This window comes from Aquarana catesbeiana, linkage group LG02, assembly GCF_042186555.1.
Source record: "Aquarana catesbeiana isolate 2022-GZ linkage group LG02, ASM4218655v1, whole genome shotgun sequence".
Taxonomy (NCBI): domain Eukaryota; kingdom Metazoa; phylum Chordata; class Amphibia; order Anura; family Ranidae; genus Aquarana; species Aquarana catesbeiana.
The window spans coordinates 709,546,728-709,571,506 of NC_133325.1; the positions used below are offsets into that span (position 1 = coordinate 709,546,728).

The 24,779-nt window shown below is 45.5% G+C and overlaps 1 protein-coding gene across 1 annotated transcript in view; it reads left to right on the forward strand.

The window, feature by feature from the left end:
• The window catches only part of GABRR3 (gamma-aminobutyric acid type A receptor subunit rho3), a 108,465-nt gene extending 83,968 nt beyond the window's left edge, over positions 1-24,497 (forward strand). The window contains exons 8-9 of the mRNA XM_073616981.1: positions 20,529-20,725; positions 24,085-24,497. Of these exons, the coding sequence (XP_073473082.1) occupies positions 20,529-20,725; positions 24,085-24,378 (491 nt within the window). The 3' untranslated portion in view covers positions 24,379-24,497. The remainder of the gene's footprint in view (positions 1-20,528; positions 20,726-24,084) is intronic.
• The last annotated feature ends 282 nt before the right edge of the window (positions 24,498-24,779 follow it).

The following is a 24,779-nucleotide window of genomic DNA, read 5'->3' on the forward strand; positions in this document are numbered from 1 at the left end:
GAATTGCTCACACAATGACCCCATTTTGGAAAGCAAACACCCCAACGTATAATCTATGAGGTATAATGAGTCTTTTGAAGGGTTATTTTTTTTCCAGATGTTTTTGGAAAATGTGGAAAAAAAATGAAAACGCATTTTTTTTACACAAAGTTGTCCATTTATAAGATATTTCCAACACATAGCAAATACATAGCAAAAATGACACCCCAAAATACATTCTGCTACTCCTCCTGAGTATGGCAATACCACATGTGTGGGACTTTTACACAGCCTGGCCACATACAAAGGCCCAACATTGAAGTAGCACCATCAGGCGATCTATGAGCATAAATTGCACATCTCATTTCTCAACCACCTATTACACTTTTGAAGGCCCCGGAGCACCAGGACAATGGAATTGCCCACAAAATGACCCCATTTTGGAAAGCAAACACCCCAACGTATAATCTATTAGGGATAATGAGTCTTTTGAACGGTTATTTTTTTTCCAGATGTTTTTGGAAAATGTGGAAAAAAAATGAAAACGCATTTTTTTACATAAAGTTGTCCATTTATAAGATATTTCCAACACATAGCAAATACATAGCAAAAATGACACCCCAAAATACATTCTGCTACTCCTCCTGAGTAAGGCGATACCACATGTGTGGGACTTTTACACAGCCTGGCCACATACAAAGGCCCAACATTGAAGTAGCACCATCAGGCGATCTACGAGCATAAATTGCACATCTCATTTCTCAACCACCTATTACACTTTTGAAGGCCCTGGAGCACCAGGACAATGGAATTGCCCACAAAATGACCCCATTTTGGAAAGCAAACACCCCAACGTATAATCTATGAGGCATAATGAGTCTTTTGAACGGTTATTTTTTTTCCAGAAGTTTTTGGAAAATGTGGAAAAAAATAAAAACGCATTTTTTTTACACAAAGTTGTCCATTTATAAGATATTTCCAACACATAGCAAAAATGACATCCCAAAATACATTCTGCTACTCCTCCTGAGTATGGAAATACCACATGTGTGAGACTTTTACACAGCTTGGCCACATACAGAGGCCCAACATCCAAGTAGCACCATTAGGCGTACTAGGAGCATGCATTACATAGATAATTTCCTGGCAACCTATCATTTTTTAAGGCCCTTCATATTTCTAACACATAACATGTACATACCAAGAATTACAATCCAAAATAAATTCTATTGCGGAAAGGATAAAAAAAAAGTATTACCTGTGCTTTTAGTAGTGTCCACAGAAGAGAGCACTGGTCCAGGCAGCAGTCAGGGATGTGCTTAGTGACAGCAATAGTAATTATCCAGGCAGCAGGCAGGAATATTGTCTATAGTCAGCACAAGGCTATTGTCAGCACAGCCAAAGCATTTGTCCATAGAAATTGTCCAGGCAGAGACAGCCAGCACAGCCAATATATAGGTCCTGGTACACTGTTACCTGCAGACACTCATTATTGTACCGCTCTCCAGCCCTTCATAAACATACTGCCTCTTGCTACAGCGAATTATTTGCATAGTCCAGGTAGCAGGCAGAGGTGTGGTCCGTTCATGCGGCAGGCAAAGGCATGATGGCAGTAAGTCAACAGAAGGCTGAGGGCCGCAATCGGGTAAGACCTGTGCACAGGGGCACAGGGGTAGAGGCTTCGACCCACCCAAATCTCTATGAAGTCTCCGGACTCCAGACCCTAAATTACAAAACCCGGAGAAAACAAAAAAAAATTGTTATCTCCATCCGGAAAAACTATTCTGGAGCCCCTCACATATGTGAGACCCCTGTGTACTATAGTAGCAGGGCAACAGATCAGTCCAAGCGGTAGGCAAAAGCATAGTCCATAAAACAGGCCAGGGTCAGTTAACGTGCAAGCAGTCCAAGCGGTAGGCAGAAGCATAGTCACAAAACAGGCCAGGGTCAGTTCACGAGCAAGCAGTCCAAACGGTGGGCAGAGGCATAGTCAAAACAGGCCAGGGTCAGTTCATGTGGAAGCAGTCCAAACGGCAGGCAGAGGCATAGTCAAAAAGCAGGCCAGGGTCAGTTCACGTTGAAGGCAGTGGCATGGTTATTTGGGGAAGCATGGAAAATGATCAGCGAAAATGGGGAAAATATGGGCTAATAATTTAGGGATGTATGATACAGTTCGAAGCATTCACCAATGCAAAGGCCAGGTTGGGAGGGACACTGGGGACAATGGAAGCTGGTGTCTTTTAGAAAACCTCTTCTGCTGCACATGCGACATCTTTTTTGCCGTCTTCGGCCTGCTTCCGATGGTGGAATGTTGTACGGGAAGTGGCATTCATGAAGTCGGCTAACAGCATCAGAACGAAGTCCTTCTGGGGGGGGGGGTCTTTGTTGATAGATGAGGGACGTGACTACTACTTCTATGAATTTTAGGAAGGGGGCGGGGCTTTCTGTGGATTTTGTGTAGACTATGTAGGAATTGTAAATGGCCAAATGGATTAGATAAATTGCTACCTTCTTGTACCAGACTTCTTGTACGGGACCTCCTTATTGACAAATAGGGCTGAATCATTTGGTCATTGAAATCCACCCCCCCCCCCATGTAGACATTATAGTCTTGGACACATGTCGGTTTTTCAGAGGTCCCATTGAAAAACCGACATGTGTCCAAGACTATAATCTCTACATGGGGGGTGGATTTCAATGACCAAATGATTCAGCCCTATTTGTCAATAAGGAGGTCCCGTACAAGAAGTCTGGTACAAGAAGGTAGCAATTTATCTAATCCATTTGGCTATTTACGGGACCTCCTTATTGACAAATAGGGCTGAATCATTTGGTCATTGAAATCCACCCCCCCATGTAGAGATTATAGTCTTGGACACATGTCGGTTTTTCAATGGGACCTCGTCTTTGCTGAACTACAACTGTAGTGTCATCATGAATGGTGGACATCATGTGCACGTTCCTGTTATCCTTCCACCTCAAGGCCAGCACTTCATTGCATCTCAGTGTTGCTCTTTCCCCCCTTTGCAGCTTTTTGTTCACTATGGATTGTGGGAAGCCCTTCCTATTTTTTCTTGAGGTTCCGCAGGCCAGGGTTTTTTCGATATATAGGTGTCTGAAAAGGGGCAGGCTGGTATAAAAGTTGTCCAGGTATATATGATAGCCTTTTTTCAGAAGTGGGTAAGCCAGGTCCCATAGATTTTTCCAGTTGTGCCCATGTAGGCTGGGCACTCAGGGGGCTGGAGCTGGGAATCTCTTCCTTCATATATGCGGAACGCATATAGATATTCCGTGGCTCTCTCACACAGCTTGTAAAATTTGACTCCGTATTTGGCCTTTTTGCTAGGAATATATTGTTTTATTCCTAGCCGGCCTGAAAATGGTACCAGGGACTCATCCACACATATATTCTTCTCGGGGACATAGAGTTCTGCAAATCGTTGGGAAAATAATAGCACTGGTACTGGGCATTTGTGCGCGGGGCCTATCTCTGGTGGCAGCACTGGTACTGGGCCTTTGTTCCTGGAGCCTATTGCTGGCGGCAGCACTGGTACTGGGCCTTTCTTCCTGGGGCCTATTTCTGGCGGCAGAGCTGGTACTGGGAATATAATCCTGGTTTCCTGGTGGCTTCCTGGTTTCCAGAGTGTCATGCCCTTTTAGGAGGGACCCATTCTTCATCCGAATCATTGCTACTCTCGATCAGTTCAAATGCCGAATTTTGATTCGGAATCAGAATTGGACTCTGATGAGAACTCCCCGGTGCTCTCATCAGTCATAGAGAGGATCTGGAACGCCTCCTCATTAGTATATCCTCTTTTGGACATGGCTGTGTGGCGGGTAGCTGTGCGACGGGTGACATATGGGTGGCAGGTGACGGTCACTGATGGGCTGTGCGATGGGTGGCAGGTGACGTTCACTGAGAGGTGATGGTGTGATGGGCGATGGTCACTGATGGGTGACAGGCAATGGTCACTGATGGGTGACAGGCCACGGACGGTGACGGGTAATGGTCACAGATAGTTGACAGGCGACGGTCACTGATGGGTGACAGGTGCACCGCTGATGGTCACGGATGGGTGACAGGGCACAGTCACTGATGGGTGACCGGTGACAGGGCACGGTCACTGATGGGTGACAGGCCACGGACGATGACAGGTGATAGTCACAGATTGTTGACAGGCGACGGTCACTTACAGGCGATGGTCACTGATGGGTGACAGGTGCACCGCTGATGGTCACTGATGGTTGGCGGGTAACAGGGTACGGTCACTGGTGGGTGACGGGTGACAGGGCAGGTCACTGATGGGTGACGGGTAAAGGGCACGGTCATTGGTGGGTGACGGGTGACAGGGCAGGTGACGGTTGCACCGCTGATGGTCACTGATGGCAGTCTCTTATGTGACAGGTGCACTTTTATGGGGTGACTGTTGGGTGACAGATGACAATTGGGGGGGCGATGGGACAGGTGTGGTGTTGGTGCAGACACTACAATACATAGATCTGTAACTCACTGCTCCTGGCTCTTCTCTCCTCACGCTGGAAACGATGTGTGAGGAGAGAAGGGCTAGTAACAGCTAGTGACAGCTCTTTGTTTACAGTTAGTGATCGGCTGTGAATGGATCACAGCCGACCACATGGTACACAGCCCTGGCCAATGGCTGTGTACTATCGTCGGTGACGAGCAGTGTCCCCGGGAACACGCCGCCACCGACGTGCACGCGCAGCGCGCTCACAATCGCGCGCATGCGCCGCGCAATGCGGGGATGTACCATTAGTGATCGGCCGTGACTTCATCACGGCCGATCACGTGGTAAACAGCCATGCCCAGTGGCTGTTCACCCCTGTCGGTGACGAGCGGTGTCTCGGTGACACGCCGCCACCGACAGTACAGGGCTGCGCGCTCACGATCGCGCGCATGCCCTGTTTAAACGAGCTCATGTCATATGACGTCCGCCCAGAACAAGAGGCTTCCGTCCCGCCGTCATATGACGGCGGGGCGGTAGGCTAGTGGTTAATGTACACACAACACCCCATATTGACAGAAAAACACAGAATTGTTGACATTTTTTCAGATTTATTAAAAAAGAAAAACTGAAATATCACATGGTCCTAAGTATTCAGACCCTTTGCTCAGTATGCAACAAGTTTTTCACACCTGGATTTGGGGATCCTCTGCCATTCCTCCTTGCAGATCCTCTCCAGTTCTGACAGGCTGGATGGTAAACATTGTTGGACAGCCATCTTTAGGTCTCTCCAGAGATGCTCAATTGGATTTAAGTCAGGGCTCTGGCTGGGCCATTCAAGAACAGTCACGGAGTTGTTGTGGAGCCACTCCTTCGTTATTTTAGCTGTGTGCTTAGGGTCATTGTCTTGTTGGAAGGTAGACCTTCGGCCCAGCCTGAGGTCCTGAGCACTCTGGAGAAGGTTTTCATCCAGGATATCCCTGTACTTGGCCGCATTCATCTTTCCCTCGATTGCAACCAGTCGTCCTGTCCCTGCAGCTGAAAAACATCCCCACAGCATGATGCTGCCACCAGCATGCTTCACTGTTGGGACTGTATTGGACAGGTGATGAGCAGTGCCTGGTTTTCTCCACACATACCACTTAGAATTAAGGCCAAAAAGTTCTATCTTGGTCTCATCAGACCAAAGAATCTTATTTCTCACCATTTTGGAGTCCTTCAGGTGTTTTTTAGCAAACTCCATGCGGGCTTTCATGTGTCTTGCACTGAGGAGAGGCTTTTGTCGGGCCACTCTGCCATAAAGCCCCGACTGGTGGAGGGCTGCAGTGATGGTTGACTTTCTACAACTTTCTCCCATCTTCCGACTGCATCTCTGGAGCTCAGCCACAGTGATCTTCTTTACCTCTCTCACCAAGGCTCTTCTCACCCGATAGCTCAGTTTGGCCAGACGGCCAGCTCTAGGAAGGGTTCTGGTCATCCCAAACATCTTCCATTCAGGGATTATGGAGGCCACTGTGCTCTTAGGAACCTTAAGTGCAGCAAAAAATTTTTTGTAACCTTGGCCAGATCTGTGCCTTGCCACAATTCTGTCTCTGAGCTCCTCCCGGCACCTCCCCCTCTCTCCCTTGATTGGCTGACTGACTTTGATTGACAGCTGTGGGAGCCAATGGCGCCGCTGCTGTGTCTCAGAATATCAGGAGGAGTGTCCCGGGTGGCTTAGACACTCGTGGACATTGCTGGAGAGAGATGGGGCTCAGGTAAGTAATTAGGGGTGCTGGGGAGGCTGCTGCACACAAAAGGTTTTTCATCTTAATGCATAGAATGCATTAAGATAAAAAATACTTCTGCCTTTACAACTCCTTTAATTTGTACTAGCAGAGACGTAAATAGCTGATCTTACCACTTAACACTTGATATCCATCATACAGAAGGGTTAACACAAACAATATGATGCAGTAGATGTTGACAATTGCCATGTTTGAAGGTCAAAGGGAATATTTATTTTCAAGCCTCAAAGTGTGCTTTGCAGGAACTCAGGTACCCCAGACAAAACTGACTTAGCATGAGCCATTGCTCTGAAGTCCTGTTGCACATCTCTCTGGCTCCTGCGAACTCTAGCCACTTAAGGACCGCCTCACGCCGATGTACGTCGGCAAGGCGGCACGGGCAGGCAAAATCATATACGTGATTTGCCTCCCGCGGGTGGGGGGTCCGATCGGACTCCCCCCCGGTGCCCGAGGCGGTCCTGTTATGTCCCCCGGCGATCGGAGGTGAGGGGGAGGCCATCCATTCGTGGCCCCCCCCTCGCGATCGCCGCCGGCCAATCAGATCACTTCCTTTGCTGCTGTATGCTAAACAGCAGCAAAGGAAATGATGTCATCTCTCCTCAGCTCGGTATTTTCCGTTGCAGCGCCGAGGAGAGAAGACTTCACTGTGAGTGCACAACACTACACACACAGTAGAACATGCCAGGCACACAAAACACCCCGATCCCCCCCCCCCCCCGATCGCCCCCCGATCCCCTCCCCAATCACCCCCCCCCCCCCCCCCCCGGTCACAAACTGACACCAGCAGTTTTTTTTTTTTTCTGATTACAGCATTGGTGTCAGTTTGTGACAGTTACAGTGTTGGGACAGTTAGGGTTAGCCCCCTTTAGGTCTAGGATACCCCCCTAACCCCCCCTAATAAAGTTTTAACCCCTTGATCACCCCCTGTCGCCAGTGTCACTAAGCGATCATTTTTCTGATCGCTGTATTAGTGTCGCTGGTGACGCTAGTTAGTGAGGTAAATATTTAGGTTCGCCGTCAGCGTTTTATAGCGACAGGGACCCCCATATACTACCTAATAAATGTTTTAACCCCTTGATTGCCCCCTAGTTAACCCTTTCACCACTGATCACCGTATAACCGTTACGGGTGATGCTGGTTAGTTCGTTTATTTTTTATAGTGTCAGGGAACCCGCCGTTTATTACCGAATAAAGGTTTAGCCCCCTGATCGCCCGGCGGTGATATGCGTCGCCCCAAGCAGCGTCAGATTAGCTCCAGTACCGCTAACACCCACGCACGCGGCATACGCCTCCCTTAGTGGTATAGTATCTGAACGGATCAATATCTGATCTGATCAGATCTATACTAGCGTCCCCAGCAGTTTAGGGTTCCCAAAAACGCAGTGTTAGCGGGATCAGCCCAGATACCTGCTAGCACCTGCGTTTTGTCTCTCCGCCCGGCCCAGCCCAAGTGCAGTATCGATCGATCACTGTCACTTACAAGGCACTAAACGCATAACTGCAGCGTTCGCAGAGTCAGGCCTGATCCCTGCGATCGCTAACAGTTTTTTTGGTAGCATTTTGGTGAACTAGCAAGCACCAGCCCCAGGCAGCGTCAGGTTAGCGCTAACACCCACGCATGCAGCGTACACCTCCCTTAGTGGTATAGTATCTGAACGGATCAATATCTGGTCCGATCAGATCTATACTAGCGTCCCCAGCAGTTTAGGGTTCCCAAAAACGCAGTGTTAGCGGGATCAGCCTAGATACCTGCTAGCACCTGCGTTTTGCCCCTCCGCCCGGCCCAGCCCAGCCCACCCAAGTGCAGTATCGATCGATCACTGTCACTTACAAAAGACTAAACGCATAACTGCAGCGTTCGCAGAGTCAGGCCTGATCCCTGCGATCACTAACAGTTTTTTTGGAAGCTTTTTATTGAACTGGCAAGCACCAGCGGCCTAGTACACCCCGGTCGTAGTCAAACCAGCACTGTAGTAACACTTGGTGACGTGGCGAGTCCCATAAGTGCAGTTCAAGCTGGTGAAGTGGCAAGCACAAGTAGTGTCCCGCTGCCACCAAAAAGACAAACACAGGCCCATCGTGCCCATAGTGCCCTTCCTGCTGCATTTGCCAATCCTAATTGGGAACCCACCGCTTCTGCAGCGCCCGTACTTCCCCCATTCACATCCCCAACCAAATGCAGTCGGCTGCATTCGAGGCATTTTCTTTGTCCTCCCGAGTACCCCTACCCAACGAACCCCCCCAAAAAAGATGTCGTGTCTGCAGCAAGTGCGGATATAGGCGTGACACCCGCTATTATTGTCCCTCCTGTCCTGACAATCCTGGTCTTTGCATTGGTGAATGTTTTGAATGCTACCATTCACTAGTTGAGTATTAGCGTAGGGTACAGCATTGCACAGACTAGACACACTTTCACAGGGTCTCCCAAGATGCCATCGCATTTTGAGAGACCCGAACCTGGAACCGGTTACCGTTATAAAAGTTAGTTACAAAAAAAAGTGTAAACAAAAAAAAAAAACACATACAAAAATATAAAATAAAAAAAAATAGTTGTCGTTTTATTGTTCTCTCTCTCTCTATTCTCTCTCTATTGTTCTGCTCTTTTTTACTGTATTCTATTCTGCAATGTTTTATTGTTATTATGTTTTATCATGTTTGTTTTTCAGGTCTGCAATTTTTTATACTTTACCGTTTACTGTGCTTTATTGTTAACCATTTTTTTGTCTTCAGGTACGCCATTCACGACTTTGAGTGGTTATACCAGAATGATGCCTGCAGGTTTAGGTATCATCTTGGTATCATTCTTTTCAGCCAGTGGTCGGCTTTCATGTAAAAGCAATCCTAGTGGCTAATTAGCCTCTAGACTGCCTTTACAAGCCGTGGGAGGGAATGCCCCCCCACCGTCTTCCATGTTTTTCTCTGGCTCTCCTGTCTCAACAAGGAACCTGAGAATGCAGCCGGTGATTCAGCCAGCTGACCATAGAGCTGATCAGAGACCAGAGTGGCTCCAAACATCTCTATGGCCTAAGAAACCGGAAGCTACGAGCATTTTATGACTTAGATTTCGCCGGATGTAACCCCTGTCGCCCCCTGCTCTTGCGCTAAGGCGAACGCAAGCGGCGGTCTGTCGTCAAACGTAAACAGCAATTGCACCATGCATGTGAGGTATCACTGCGAAGGTCAGATCGAGGGCAGTAATTTTAGCAGTAGACCTCCTCTGTAAATCTAAAGTGGTAACCTGTAAAGGCTTTTAAAGGCTTTTAAAAATGTATTTATTTTGTTGCCACTGCACGTTTGTGCGCAATTGTAAAGCATGTCATGTTTAGTATCCATGTACTCGGCCTAAGATCATCTTTTTTATTTCATCAAACATTTGGGCAATATAGTGTGTTTTAGTGCATTAAAATTTAAAAAAGTGTGTTTTTTCCCCAAAAAATGCGTTTGAAAAATCGCTGCGCAAATACTGTGTGAAAAAAAAAATGAAACACCCACCATTTTAATCTGTAGGGCATTTGCTTTAAAAAAATATATAATGTTTGGTGGTTCAAAGTAATTTTCTTGCAAAAAAAAATAATTTTTTCATGTAATCAAAAAGTGTCAGAAAGGGCTTTGTCTTCAAGTGGTTAGAAGAGTGGGTGATGTGTGACATAAGCTTCTAAATGTTGTGCATAAAATGCCAGGACAGTTCAAAACCCCCCCAAATGACCCCATTTTGGAAAGTAGACACCCCAAGCTATTTGCTGAGAGGCATGTCGAGTCCATGGAATATTTTATATTGCGACACAAGTTGCGGGAAAGAGACAAATTTTTTTTTTTTTTTTTGCACAAAGTTGTCACTAAATGATATATTGCTCAAACATGCCATGGTAATATGTGAAATTACACCCCAAAATACATTCTGCTGCTTCTCCTGAGTACGGGGATACCACATGTGTGAGACTTTTTGGGAGCCTAGCCGCGCACGGGACCCGTAAAACCAATCACCGCCTTCAGGCTTTCTAAGGGCGTGAATTTTTGATTTCACTCTTCACTGCCTATCATAGTTTCGGAGGCCATGGAATGCCCAGGTGGCACAAAACCCCCCCAAATGACCCCATTTTGGAAAGTAGACACCCCAAGCTATTTGCTGAGAGGTATAGTGAGTATTTTGCAGACCTCACTTTTTGTCACAAAGTTTTGAAAATTGAAAAAAGAAAAAAAAAATGTTTTTTCTTGTCTTTCTTCATTTTCAAAAACAAATGAGAGCTGCAAAATACTCACCATGCCTCTCAGCAAATAGCTTGGGGTGTCTACTTTCCAAAATGGGGTCATTTGGGGGGGTTTTGTGCCACCTGGGCATTCCATGGCCTCCGAAACTGTGATAGGCAGTGAAGAGTGAAATCAAAAATTTACACCCTTAGAAATCCTGAAGGCGGTGATTGGTTTTCGGGGTCCCGTACGCGGCTAGGATCCCAAAAAGTCCCACACATGTGGTATCCCCGTACTCAGGAGAAGCAGCTGAATGTATTTTGGGGTGCAATTTCACATAGGCCCATGGCCTGTGTGAGCAATATATCATTTAGTGACAACTTTTTGTAAATATTTTTTTTTTTTTTTTTTTGTCATTATTCAATCACTTAGGACAAAAAAAATAAATATTCAATGGGTTCAACATGCCTCTCAGCAATTTCCTTGGGGTGTCTACTTTCCAAAATGGGGTCATTTGGGGGGGTTTTGTACTGCCCTGCCATTTTAGCACCTCAAGAAATGACATAGGCAGTCATAAACTAAAAGCTGTGTAAATTCCAGAAAATATACCCTAGTTTGTAGACGCTATAACTTTTGCGCAAACCAATAAATATATTGGTTTGCGCATTTTTTTTACCAAAGACATGTGGCCGAATGCATTTTGGCCTAAATGTATGACTAAAATTGAGTTTATTGGATTTTTTTAATAACAAAAAGTAGAAAATATCATTTTTTTTCAAAATTTTCGGTCTTTTTCCGTTTATAGCGCAAAAAATAAAAACCGCAGAGGTGATCAAATACCATCAAAAGAAAGCTCTATTTGTGGGAAGAAAAGGACGCAAATTTCGTTTGGGTACAGCATTGCATGACCGTGCAATTAGCAGTTTAAGCGACGCAGTGCCAAATTGGAAAAAGACCTCTGGTCCTTAGGCAGCATAATGGTCCGGGGCTCAAGTGGCTAGACAAGCTTGTGTCTAATCACTTCTTTCAGTTATATCATAAAGCTCACATTGTTCCTTAAAGTTGATGAATATTTCTCTACTACCTAATGCCCCAAATGCTACCTAATACTTTTCCTATCATTTTTTTCCTAATTGAAAATTAAATTATTTTTAAATACAACTGGTGCTGCCCCTTTTCTTCCCTTATAGAGGGAGAGATTTCCTCAAAGGATTATGTAGGTGGGAGAACGCTCTGCTCGAGGTCTGTTCTGCCCTCACTACTTGTGGCTGAGGTATAATTAGACAAACAGCTAACTCTCCTCCCTTAACAACTCATTGAGGCATGCGCAATGTCCTTTTTTCAACTTTTATTGCAGGGAAGTTAGAGTAAAATAAAAAAAAAAGAAAAAACATACAATCAGTGTATACAATATACAAAATATACAGTCCTAACACACTAGTCTAACTAGGGAAAGGGGTTATAAACATACCAGCAATGTTTCCGTTAGGCTGACAAAAGAATGCAGCTGAAAAGGTGTGGAGTCCTTTGGAGAAGATGCATGGATGAGGAAGGAAGACCCCATGGTATAGACCAATGGAATGATGGGAAACTACAGTGCTTTTAAGCAACAATCTCTACCCACAGTAATAAATCTTACAGAACTATGAGTATGCAAAAGAGCCACTAAATGGCGATATTACAACTTACTTTACATAACATTAGCATATTCAACAATTAACAAAGGAACATAAGAAACACTTGCTAAAGGCATGACACTCCCCGCCTGGTAGCCCATGGATGCCAACTATGATGGTCCCTCTGGGGAGAGTAGTATAATTAGTTCGGACACAGGTCTGAGGAAAAGTTTAGGCTCGTCTTGTCTAATGACCTTAACCTCAACGTTCCTGACTTTCCCGTCTTCGCTTGGAAACACTTGGGTTATCAGGCCCAAGGGACATTCGTTTCTCCTCAACTGAGAGTCTTTCACAAGAACAACGGTGCCAGGTTCCAAGTTGGGCTCGCTGTCTTGCCCTTTGTTTCTTAACTGTAGATTGGATAGGTACTGCTTCTTCCACTTTTCCAGAAGATGTCCGCCAAGGCTTGCACTTGTCTTCACTGGCATCTGTATAGGTCTTTAGTGTCAAAGCCGATTGGAGGAGCTGTGGTTCCCCTAACTTTCTGGGTAAACAAAGTGGAAGGGGTGAGCAAGAAAGGATCTTCTGGGTCATTGGGTATTGATGTTAGGGGTCTGGCATTTATTATAGCTGCTACTTCAGCCATGAAGGTTGCCAGTGTCTCGTGTGTGAGCCTTGAAGTTTCTAACTGTAGAATATTGAGTCTAGGATTCTTCAAGCTTTGCCAAACATGCGCTCCCAAGGACCTCCCATATGGGAAGCGTGTGGTGGGTTAAACGTCCATATACAACCCTGTGCTGAAAGGTATCTCTCTACATGTTCTCTGGTCAAGGTTTGAAATGATATTCAGTTCTTTACAAGCTCCGACAAAGTTGGTACCTCTATTAGAGCGAATATGTTTGACAGGGCCTGCAATCAAAATGAACTGTCTGAGGCCATTTATAAAGCTGGATGTGTCTAAGGACTTAATAAAGTCTATGTGTACAGCCCTGATGCACATGCAAGTAAACATGACAGCGCAATGTTTGCTGTTAGCACTGCCTCCTCCTCTCGTGTGAAAGGCATTGGCTCCTGGTCGACCTGGAAGGTGATAGTGTCAGACTTGTGATCCCAATTGAGTCCTAGGCTGCGCTGCATGGGTAGTGAGTCTGTTGCCAAGTTTAGGTCTTTCAAATCACTGGCGTGATCTTCAGAGGGGAAGGCCTCTATAACAGCCTTGCTGTTTGAAGCTATCTTATGCAACCTAAGGTTTGAACAGGCAACTGTGGTTTGGGGGGTTCTCTTAAGTAGACTGATTGCAGCCTCAGGCAATGGAAGTGACTTCAGGCTATCATCTACATAAAAGTCTCTCTCAATGAACTGTCTAACATCTTGCTCATAGTTTTTTCACAGAGCAAGATAGCTTAAGTCCATAGATAGTAACAGCAGGGGATGGGTTATTGCCAAAAACGTGCACTTTCATGCGGTACTCTACATTGTCTTTAGTGGTATTGTTATCCCTAAACCAGAAGAATCTCAGAAAGTTCCTGTGTTCTTTCGTTTCTGGTTTCCTTTGAAAATTGCGCCTGAGAGAAGAAAAGCGTTTTAAAGCTTGTAGTCTGTTGTTAGGAAGACAGGGTCTCTGTGTTTTGAAAGGCAGGGGTGCTAGCCAGCTGTGCGCGTCATTTTTGTAGAATCCCTGTTCCATTATCTTCAAGAAGATGTGATCTTCAATAGATAGGGTAATTTTGTGGTCTTCTTTTGTCTTTTGGAAAACTGAGCATCCCAACTGATCTTTGTCTTCATCGCAGGGAAAATTGCTAGTGTAAAGGTTGGAATGTATGACACTCACAGGTTTCTTCTCTTTTATGAGGAATCTGTTGGGGCAAGGTTGTAAAAGGGATGGACACCCATTTCTAAAGTCTTTGTAAAAAGAGGGTTTACGCTGGTTGGTTTGTGAGCATTCCCTAGGCAAACATTGCCTTCAATGACCCATCCTAGGTCCTGCTTCTGAGCGTAAGGAGAGTTGTGGGGGCCATTGATTTGTTTTCTCTCCTTGTGAACTCTGATAATATCTCTCCCAAGCAGGAACGCTATCTGAGCCTGGGGATCAAGCGCAGGGATGAGATGTGCTATGCTCTTCAGGTGTCTGTGATGAAATGCCAACTCAGGTGTAGGGATCTCCCCTCTGCCAGTTGGGAACTGATTGAACTCGATTAAGGTTGGCAAAGGCAGGGATGTTTGGCCATCAATGGATTCGATTTGGTAACCAATGGCCCTTCTCCCAGTTTCTTCACTCATGCCGTACAAGTCTTGAGTGAGTATGAAGAGCTGGCTCCCTCGATTTTAAAGGTGTCAAAGAAGGCTGAGCTAGCAAGTGATCTTTTGCTTTGATCGTACAAGATCGCTTACAGCTTCACTGCTTTTTGTCTGTGACCTGTGGGGTAAACTGTGACAAGACAAATCTTGCAGCAGGATTTGCCAAAGGGACCTTTTCCGCAGACTTGGGCGCACTGGGGTGTTACTACAGTACATACTGGGTCTCGCTGCTCCCCGCCGTACTCTTCAGCCTGGTTTGAGGCGGTTGGAGTCCATGGCGCTGGCCCTGGATGTAGAACGGTATTGTGCTCTGCGCTGTCACACTCTGAACAGTTTATACCCGCTTTGCAGTTCTTTGCAAGGTGCAAAGTTGATGCACAGCACCTGAAGCAAATTCTATTTTCTTTGAGGAACTTTTTGTGATCTTGAAAAGGTTTTTCTCTGAAACCTCTGCACTTTAGCAATGGGTGGGGCTTCTTGTGAAGGGGACACTCTCTGCTTGGGTTCTCTGTTGGTGATATGCTTGTTTTGTGTACTGCAACAGATATGTCTTTTAAGTTGCGAGCTGAAGTAGGATTACCTGTCGTAGGGTAAGTAGAGTCAGATGATGAGAAGTCAAAACTGGGATCATTTTTAATCTTTGCTTGTTGGCGAACAAAGTCCACAAAGAAAGAGAATGGTGGGAAAGGGACATTATGCTCTTGCTTGTAGTTGGAGCCTCGTGTAACCCACATTTCTTGAAGGCTGTAAGGCAGTTTTTGCACTATGGGGCTTTATCTAGAAAAGCAAGGCCTGGGAAATCTCCTTCTGCCTTGGCTGATTTGAGCTCTGTCACCAGGTCACTTAAATCTCTCAGCTTCTGGAAGCCTTTGCTAGGAATCTTAGGGAAGTCCTCTATTCTTTTAAAGAGAGAATTTTCTATGGCTTCTGGGGAACCGTAACACTCCTCAATTCCCTCCAATATCATGCTCAGTCTTCTGCTTGGATAGTTATTATTGATGTCCCTGATTCTTCTTGCATGCTCTGCTGACTCAGTCCCCAGCCATTTGATTAAGAGATCGGCCTTCTCACTTGCAGATAGATCTAGATCTTTTATTGTATTTCTGAAGGACGATCGCCATGCTCTATAGCTCTCCGGTCGGTCATTAAGCCTTGTGAGTCCTTTTGCCAACAGCTTATGCCGTGCAAAGAACTTGAGAAAATCCAACATACCTTGGTGTTTGTGTGAGTAGTCTGGAGGTGCTCTGCAGTGCGGGGGACTTGGTGGGTATTTGTGGTCGTCAGAAATGCTGTGGCTGTGATTTCTACCCCACGACCTTTCCTTTCTGAAGTAAGTGACTGTATCATAGGGGTTTGATAGCTTGGATGCAGGTTGCACTGAAGGCTGACCTGAGTATGGGATTATTTTCTTGTTTAATGTAGGGTGTGTGGACGGCAGGAGTTGACTCTGCTCTTGGAGCTGAATGCAGGCAGCCATTTGGCTTGGCATGTTGCAGTATATAGTCTGAAGTACACTGCGAATTGTCATGATGATCAGGTTTAATTTCAAATATGTTGCTGAGTCTCTCACTGGCGGGCTTGGCAAGTTCCTCTAAGATCTCTCCCTCAGCTACTACTGCCACTGCTTCCTTCTCTGCAGGCAATTTCTCTAATACAGCTTCTATGCATAGCTTCTCTAATTTCATTTGCATCTCTTTTTCAGCAAAGACAGTCTTTACTTTTGCAGCTTCTGCTTTTGTGCGGGTGATAGCGACCAAGTCGCTGCTCATTGACCTCTTTGAGCTCCTGAAGCTAATCGAGACTTGAGACCTTGGCGCTGACTTTTTCTCTGACATGATGTCTTGCAATATGGATGCTTTGTTAAAGGGTGCTGTTTCACTGGCCCTCTGTGTGCAAGCCTGTTTGCAGCCACCGTTTTACTGGCTTTCTATGTGCAAGCCTGTTTGGAGCCGCCGTTTTATTGTTCTGCCCTCACTAAACGTGGCTTAGGTATAATTAGACAGACAGCTAACTCTCCTCCCTTAACAACTCATTGAAGCAGGTGCAAGGTCCTTTTTTCAACTTTTATTGCAGGGAAGTTAGAGTAAAACTAAAATAAAAGAAATAACATACAATCAGTGTATACAATATACAAAATATATAGTCCTAACACACTAGTCTAGGGAAAGGGGTTATAAAAATACCAGCGATGTTTCCGTTAGGCTGACAATAGAATGCAGCTGAATAGGTGTGGAGTCCTCTGGAGAAGATGCATGGATGAAGAAGGAAGATGGCTCCTGGGGGCTGTCTCTCAGACCTCATGGTATAGACCAATGGAATGATGGAAAACTACGGTGGCTTTTAAGCAACAATCTCTATCCACAGTATTAAATCTTACAGAATTATGAGTATACAAAAGAGCCACTAGATGAAGATATTACAATTTAGTTTACATAACATTAGCATATTCAACAATTAACAAAGGAACATAAGAAACACTTGCTGAAGGCATGACAAGGTCAATTACATACTCAGTGAGGGGAGTATTGAGCATAGCATGTCTGTGCAGTGAGGGGGACCATCCAATTCAGAACAGGTTATACAGAAGAGGCAAAGCTTCTAGGTACTGACAACTCTTGGGGGATAAGCCGTTCTCAATATCAGCGGATCCCCGTTGTCAGTCTGACTAGGAACAAAAAGGTGAACTTGGGGCAACAGTAGGATCAAAGGTTAACAATTGCAACACATTGGGGTTTCTTAGCTTAAAACAGTGAGTTTACTCCACGCCAAATATAGTTTTCAGGGCTTTCCTGCTCAGTTTTATTTAAACGAACACCAAAACTTCACACAGGTATGTCTTCCCACGCAGGGGCTTCTCACCATCACTGCAAAAACATAACATTCAGCCTACTGGCTCTCTTGTGGCAGCTTTACTGCTTCAAGTACCTCGTCAGGGTTTTCCTGAACATTAGTACCGTATATACTCGAGTATAAGTCGAATTTTTCAGCCCTTTTTTTTGGGCTGAAAGTGCCCCCCTCGACTTATACTCGAGTCACCGCCGTCTGTCTGCATGATCAGAGTGTCATGCAGGCAGACGGCGGCCAGCGTGTGATAATACCGTTCGGAGGCTATTCCAGCTTTCAAAAGCCGTGCCTCCTGCTCGTCTGTGATAGGCTAAACACTCCATTTCCCAGCAGTCAGTGTACAGCCTATCACGGACATTCTCTCATCCTGGTCCGTGGTATGAGAATGAGAGAATGTCCGTGATAGGCTGACCACTGACTGCTGAGTGTTCTGCCTATCACAGACAAGGAGGAGGCGTGGCTTTTGAATAGTGGAATGGCCGCCGAAGTGTATTATATACGCTGATCGGAGGATGGAGATCGCCACAGTGAGGATGGAGGTCACCACAGGGAGGATGGAGATCGCCACAGGGAGGATGGAGATCGCCACAGGGAGGTTGCACAGGACACAGGTAGGCTGCACAGGGACACAGGACACATGCACAGGACACAGGGACACATGTACAGGACACAGGGACACATACACATGTACAGGACACATGTACAGGACACAGGGACACATACACATGTACAGGACACATGTACAGGACACATACACATGTACAGGACACATGCACATGTACAGGACACATGCACAGGATACAGGTAGGCTGCACAGGACACAGGGAGGCATGCAGCTGCAGATGGGCATTGTTGACCCTGTTTTTCCACTTACAGTAGCTGCTGCATTTCTCACCCTCATCTTATACTCGGGTGAATAATTTTTCCCAGTTTTTTGTGGTAAATTAGGGCCTCGACTTATACTCGGATTGACTTATACTCGAGTATATACGGTACCTTTTTGGTCCTCCTGACCATGACACACATCCCATTGTTTATGCACAGGCACTGCACTTCAGCTCTGCATCTTCCTTACAGCTTGCTAGTTGTTCTGTCCCTCGTGGACGCTCTCTTAGGCTTGGGCCTTCCTCTGTCCCGACCTGGACACCATGGTGCACACCAGCACCTCTCATGGCTCCCTTCACACACTGACTTCCTCAGGAGAGTGGGTCTCTGAGCTCCAACTCTGGCTTTCATATGAAACCAGCACAAACCTGTGCCATTAGTGTGCTTGCTTTCTACAAAATCTGGCTTAAACAACCATTTTACCCAGTGGCACAGGGTCACCCTGCTACACAATACATCTCTAAAACAAGGATATGAAAATAGAATCTATTGTTAAAGATTATTTGTAGGGGAAACCTTTCAAAAGACACTTTTTAAGTTTTTGGCTGGAGTAACACTTTAAGGAAAACCTCTGCTGAAAGAGATACATAGGTTATTTTTTTTTTCTCGGATGCATCAATAAATAAATGACATACCGTTCATGGAGAAAAAAAAATATTGCTCTAAGCTCCCCCCATTCCTGTTCACATGAGTTGAAAACCATGCATTTGACCAAATGATCTATGCTGAAATAGAGGATTAGTCAAGGATTTTGGTCTTGTGATCAGCAGTAGAGGGAGTCTTGAGTATAATTTGTTTCCTGGACTGTAAGCTTTTCATCCCTTTATCATGGTTCTTATTATATCAATCCAAGATGTTAACCAGAGCTGGCATCTTGTGGAATCATTAGCGCACAAAGCCTTCCAAAACAAAACTTTTTTCCTTCCTTCAGACTCTAAAATTAACATTACATAATTACATATTTATATAGTTAGGTTGAAAAATGTGTGTGTGTGTGTGTGTGGAAAGGGACCCAGGAGAGCTATACTACTGTCCATACATGAATAGCTTGAAATGTTGTAGCAACCTACTGTTTTACTTCTAGTTCTAAAGCTGATGTTATTGAGCATTGGACACATGCATATTTGCTTCACACCAGCTCTGGGTGCTGTAGGGACTATGCATTACTTGTGGTCAGTGTTTTCTACCATCTCTACTGTTAACCTAGCTTGAAAGTGGAAGGCTGGAAGTCTAAATCTTTCTAATGTTAAATCTAAGTCCTATACTAACTAGCCTGTAGAGGAAAAATGTCTATGGATACCTATTCTCAGGGAGCTCCAGTCCAGTCACGTGATCTCCCTTTTTTTTTTTTTCTAAGGAGCCTGCAGAGCATTGCACTCCTAAACAGCAGACTGCGGGTGCAATGTCTGGCTCCTGCAGACTCTCATGATAGTTGTCGGCTTGTACCTCGTGCAGGCAGGCAGTTACCTGAGAGCAGGAAGATCAATGGACTACAAGGACACTCACCAGCGCTCTTGTAGCTCATTGAGAACTACAAGCCGTCAGCCACAATGCAAATAACTCAGGTCTCCCCTACCTGTTTAGAGGCTGCTAGGCCCAGGAACCAGTTCCAGAACACACCAACAAAACTCAGGCTTATTCTAGGGTTGCCTATTTGAAGAATTATTGCAGTGCTTGAACACAGGTGGGTAGAGAGATAAGGGTGCATGATACTCCAAAAACATGCAAAAGTCCTGCAGTAGCAGCCTTAAGTATTGCTGGGGGTAGGGGGGACTGCCAGCTAGTCTGAGTCTCTGTAAGAGCAGTCATAATCCTTGTAGCAACATCTGGTGTCTAACCCTCAAAGCACAAGTACACCTGGAGCTCTAGGCAAAAGGTTCTACTCACAATGTCCAGAGACAGCTCCCCAGCCAGCTTACCTGTGACACTCTTCAGTGAAAGGGTTCCTTCTTCAGTACTGCTTTCTAAACTAGTGTCCTCCAGTAAATTCTCCTTAATCCTATTTCCTCCAGACCCTCAACAAAATACATTACTCTCTTCCAGGGGCCCCAGAAGAGAAAGACTAATCAGACCCTCCCAAACATTTATCACCCCAGCCACACCTTCTAGGTCTACCTCTTCTAGGTCAGATAAATATGTATAACCCATTGACTGACCCTCCTACTCTATTTCTGATAGCTTCTTCCAGAGGCAGACAGGATAGACCTGACCAGACCTAAAAAATAAATTGCTGCCCAGCTGGATATAGCAAAGCCAAATTTATTCAGCCTTTTGCAGGGCATTTTTAATATGTATACACGTAGAAGCATCTTTAGATAAATTGTGTATTCAATAGAGATTTTACTTGAAGCAGTAATGTTACATTCCGTAGCCTCTACTGGTTTTCACATGGCTAAGCCCTTGTTGTATCACTTATATTTCTGTAATAATTATCACTCACCCATAAACCTCTTTTCCTTTACTGACAGGTATCACCACCGTCCTGACCATGTCCACCATCATCACAGGAGTGAGTGCCTCAATGCCTCAGGTGTCTTACATTAAAGCTGTAGACGTCTATTTGTGGATCAGTTTCCTATTTGTGTTCCTGTCTGTTATTGAGTATGCTGCTGTCAATTACCTGACCACTGTGGAGGAACGGAAACAGCTCAAGAGGAGAGGGAAGGTAAATAAAAGAGAAAAGCAGATGAAGAAATCAGGACTCATCGTTGTAGTATAAAAAATATATTATAGAAGTAAAACATGTGGAAATGGTGGCAGATAGGGGCACTGGGTGGGGAGATATGACATGGCAGCTGTGCTCTTATTGGCTTTTTGCAATATAAACATTTTAAAACAAAACTAACCCTATGCTATTCTTTATAGTAAAATGGCGGACAGTATGGTGGGGTAGATTTCATTTTAAAAACAGAAAAACATTATATTGGTATTGATTTATTGAACTATTTTCTTTATAGGGTGGGTCATAAAAGTGCCAATTATAAAAAAATGTACTTCAAAATGTTTGCTTTTAACATTTGATTTTGGAATGAATTGTAATTGAATGAATATCATTTCCTGAACAAGAACCACATTCACTGCTCTTTCAAATGGGCAGCCGCAACAGTATAAGAGCTGGGGGAAGAGAAACAGCAGCACACTGAGCTTCCCAGTGAAAGGCTGTGCAGGGAAGATGTGTCAGGACAAGTCAAATCATTGGACGAGAGCAGGCTGAGTTCCCAGCATAGCTAGAGAACTGACCACGCTGTCTTCTCCTGCCTAATGTGATCAGTTTTTAATAGGAAAGCAGAGGGACTGGCAGGAACACTTATGTATAGATATAAAAAACATTATAAATACCCCTTTTCCCCTTTTTTATAAGTGATCACATACCCTTTGTTCTCAGCTGCATAAGGATCTTAGACAGCCGGGGGAGGAGAAGAAGCAGCAGCACACTGGTCTTCCCAGTGGATGGATGTGCAGAGAAAGCATGTCAGCACAAGTCTGATCATTGGAGGAAAGCAGGCTGAGTTCTCAGCACAGCTAGAAATCTGACCACACTATGTTCTCATGCCTAGTGTGGTCAGGTTTTAATAGGAAAGCAGAGTAACTGGCAGGATCACCAGGGATTTCACATAAAGGAAGCAATACAAAGAACAGGATCAGGGGCGGCCCATCCACTGTGGGCGCTCGGGCACCACCCCCCTATCCATGCCCCGCCGCCCTCTCTATCAATGTGCCCGGACCCTTTCAGGATGCCGGGTGCATGAATTACAGCGGCAGAGATTTTTTTTTTTGAAGAACCTGATTAGAACCAGAGGCTCTAATAGGCTTCAAAATAGGGTGGGCTCGGGACGCAGAGCATTGCATCTGGAGCCCACCCAGTTGTGTTGCAACAGCGAATGAATATTCGCTGTTACAACACTGATCTTCCCCATGGCCAATCGGGAAGCGGGTCTGATACCTTTGATACCTCTCACCCGATTGGCTGAAAGGACAGGCAATCCTATTGGACGCCTAGGAGGAGGGGAGGAGACACACGGCGGAAGCGAGGAGGAGAAGAACCTGATTCCTGCCGCTGCTTGGTGCCTTGATCCCCAGTTCCTCAGATGCCGATCCCTGCCACTCCTCTGATTTGCCTGATCCCAGCTGCTGCTCCTCGGATGCCCGCTGCCTAGATGGGTTTAGTTGCCGCGCGGCGCGGGGGGGGGGGGGGGTGCAAGTACATGGTACAGCAGGCACATTTTAGGAATATGAAATGTTGGGGTAACAAATGCTTCAATGCATGCATTCCTTGCATTATGGTTAAAAATGTTTAGGCATCAATATAACCCCTCCCCCCCCCCTTTCACTTACCTGAACCGTCATTCAATCCAGCCCTGTGTACATCTGCAGCTCTTCTCTCCCCTCGCTTTCTGGTCTCACAGGATTTCCTGAGGAAGTGGGAGCAGTTGGCTCCAACTGCTGTCAAACAAAGCCAGTAACAAGAGGGGGGCAGGGCTGAGTCCCGCTGTCTGTGTGTAAAGACGCAGACAGTGAGGCTCGGGAGTGAGTACGCATGAGTGCCCCCATAGAAAGTAGCTTTCTATGGGGCGCTCAATAGAGGAGACAGGAGTGCCAGTGGAGGACCCGAGAAGGGTCCACTGTGTGCAATTCCCTTGCATAGGGCTTTGAGGGTTACACACCAGAATCTGAAAGAAGCCTTAGAAAGTAATTTGTTCAAGAAAAAATTCCCATCCTGTTCCTTCAAATATTTTTGCCACTATGCAATGGCGGTGCATCCATAAAAGGCGTAGGAGCGCCACCCCCTCTCTCCTGTCACCTCTCTCTCACCATAGATAGATTCATGCATTGCATGAATCTATCTATGGTCGCTGCTGCCACCCCCTATTCAGGTATCCGGCCCCTTGTTGGGTGCCAGGCACCTGAATTACAGCGATGGGGTATTTTTTGGAAGCGCCTGATTAGAGCCGTGGGCTCTAATAGGCGTCCTGATTAGAGCCATAGGCTTTAATAGGCTTCCAAATGGTAAACAGCGACTAAATCGCTTTCCTAACACTGACCCGCCTCTCAGCCAATCAGGTGCTCGGGTCTGGTTACCTGTCACCTGATTGGCTGAAACAACAATACGCCTGATAGAGAAGACCTCGAAAGACATCGAGGAGCATGGACGTGGAGGACGTCACCGTGACCCACTGCGAGACAGGTAAGTCACGACTCCCGGGTGATGCACACTGGCAGCATTTGATGGGGCACAGTAGTGGCAATTGATGGGCACACTGGCAGCAATTGATGGGGCACAGTAGCAGTAATTGATGGGGCACACTGGCAGCAATTGATGGGGCACACTGGCAGCAATTGATGGGCACACTGACAGCAATTGATGGGGCACAGTAGTGGCAATTGATGGGGCACAGTAGCGGCAATTGATGGGCACACTGGCAGCAATTGATGGGGCACAGTAGTGGCAATTGATGGGGCACAGTAGCGGCAATTGATGGGCACAGTGGCAGCAATTGATGGGAACACTGCCAGCAATTGATGGGTACATTAGCTGTGTTTGATGGCACAGTGGCGACAATTTATGGGTACAGTGGCTGCGTTTGATGGCACAGTGGCTGCGCTTGATGGGCACAGTGGCTGCGCTTGATGGGCACAGTGGCTGCGCTTGATGGGCACATGAGCTGCGTTTGATGGGCACAGTGGCTGCAATTGCTTTTTTTTTTTTTTTTTTCAGTTTATTTGCGCCCCCCCCAAAAAATTTTGAGCACCAGCCACCACTGCCACTATAGTTGAAAATTAACATTGATTTAACACCACTAATGTTTAGAAAATTAAACGAACGTTCTTAAAACGAAAAATGTCCTACAAAACTCTGCTTTGGAGCCATTGAGAATTCCAGTACAAATCAAAGGAAAAGGAAAAAGGTATTTAAAAAATTTGCTTGATTTGCCTGGCAATATGAAAGGAACTAACTAGTGTTAAACGTGTACTTGCTCTGTTAAAGGCTGTCATCAATCTGACTTAAGTATATTTTCCTCCTAGTCTTCAACAACCCTGAACCTAGAGGCAGTGCAGGCTATGGCATTTGATGGCTGCTACCACGACAGTGATGCCGACCTGAACTATTCTATGCACTCGGAGGAGAGCTCATCTCGCGGCCGGGCTGCCAGTGTGGCCACTCTGGATGCAGCACGTGTAAAAAGGAAAAGATCCATTAAAGGGAATGTTGGCAGAATAATCCTTGAGAACAATCATGCCATTGACACATATTCAAGGATTATCTTTCCCATTGTCTATATTTTATTTAACTTTTTCTACTGGGGCATGTACCTATGAGAATTATTATTGTGAAGATGTAAATATGTTATATATAAAATTTGAATGTATGGATACGAGAGGAAAGCACTCAGGTTCTTATTACAAATGTCATTATAAGATATCTAACCAGAAAAACTTTAAGCCTTGAAATAGCAAAAAATGCTTGCAACTCGATTGCTTCTTCTTAAATCTTTATTGAGCACTAACAGCAGTGCGACATCTAAAACGCTAACATGTTTCGGCCAGAGCCTTCCTAATGCTATACTGTTGAGGACTGCTGTTAGTGCTCAATAAAGATTTAAGAAGAAGCAATCGAGTTGCCAGCATTTTTTGCTATTTTGATGTTTATGGGACACAACAAGCCTGAGCACCGTTATTCAGCTCATCATTCTACAATCATACAGTAGAGCTTGGGTGAG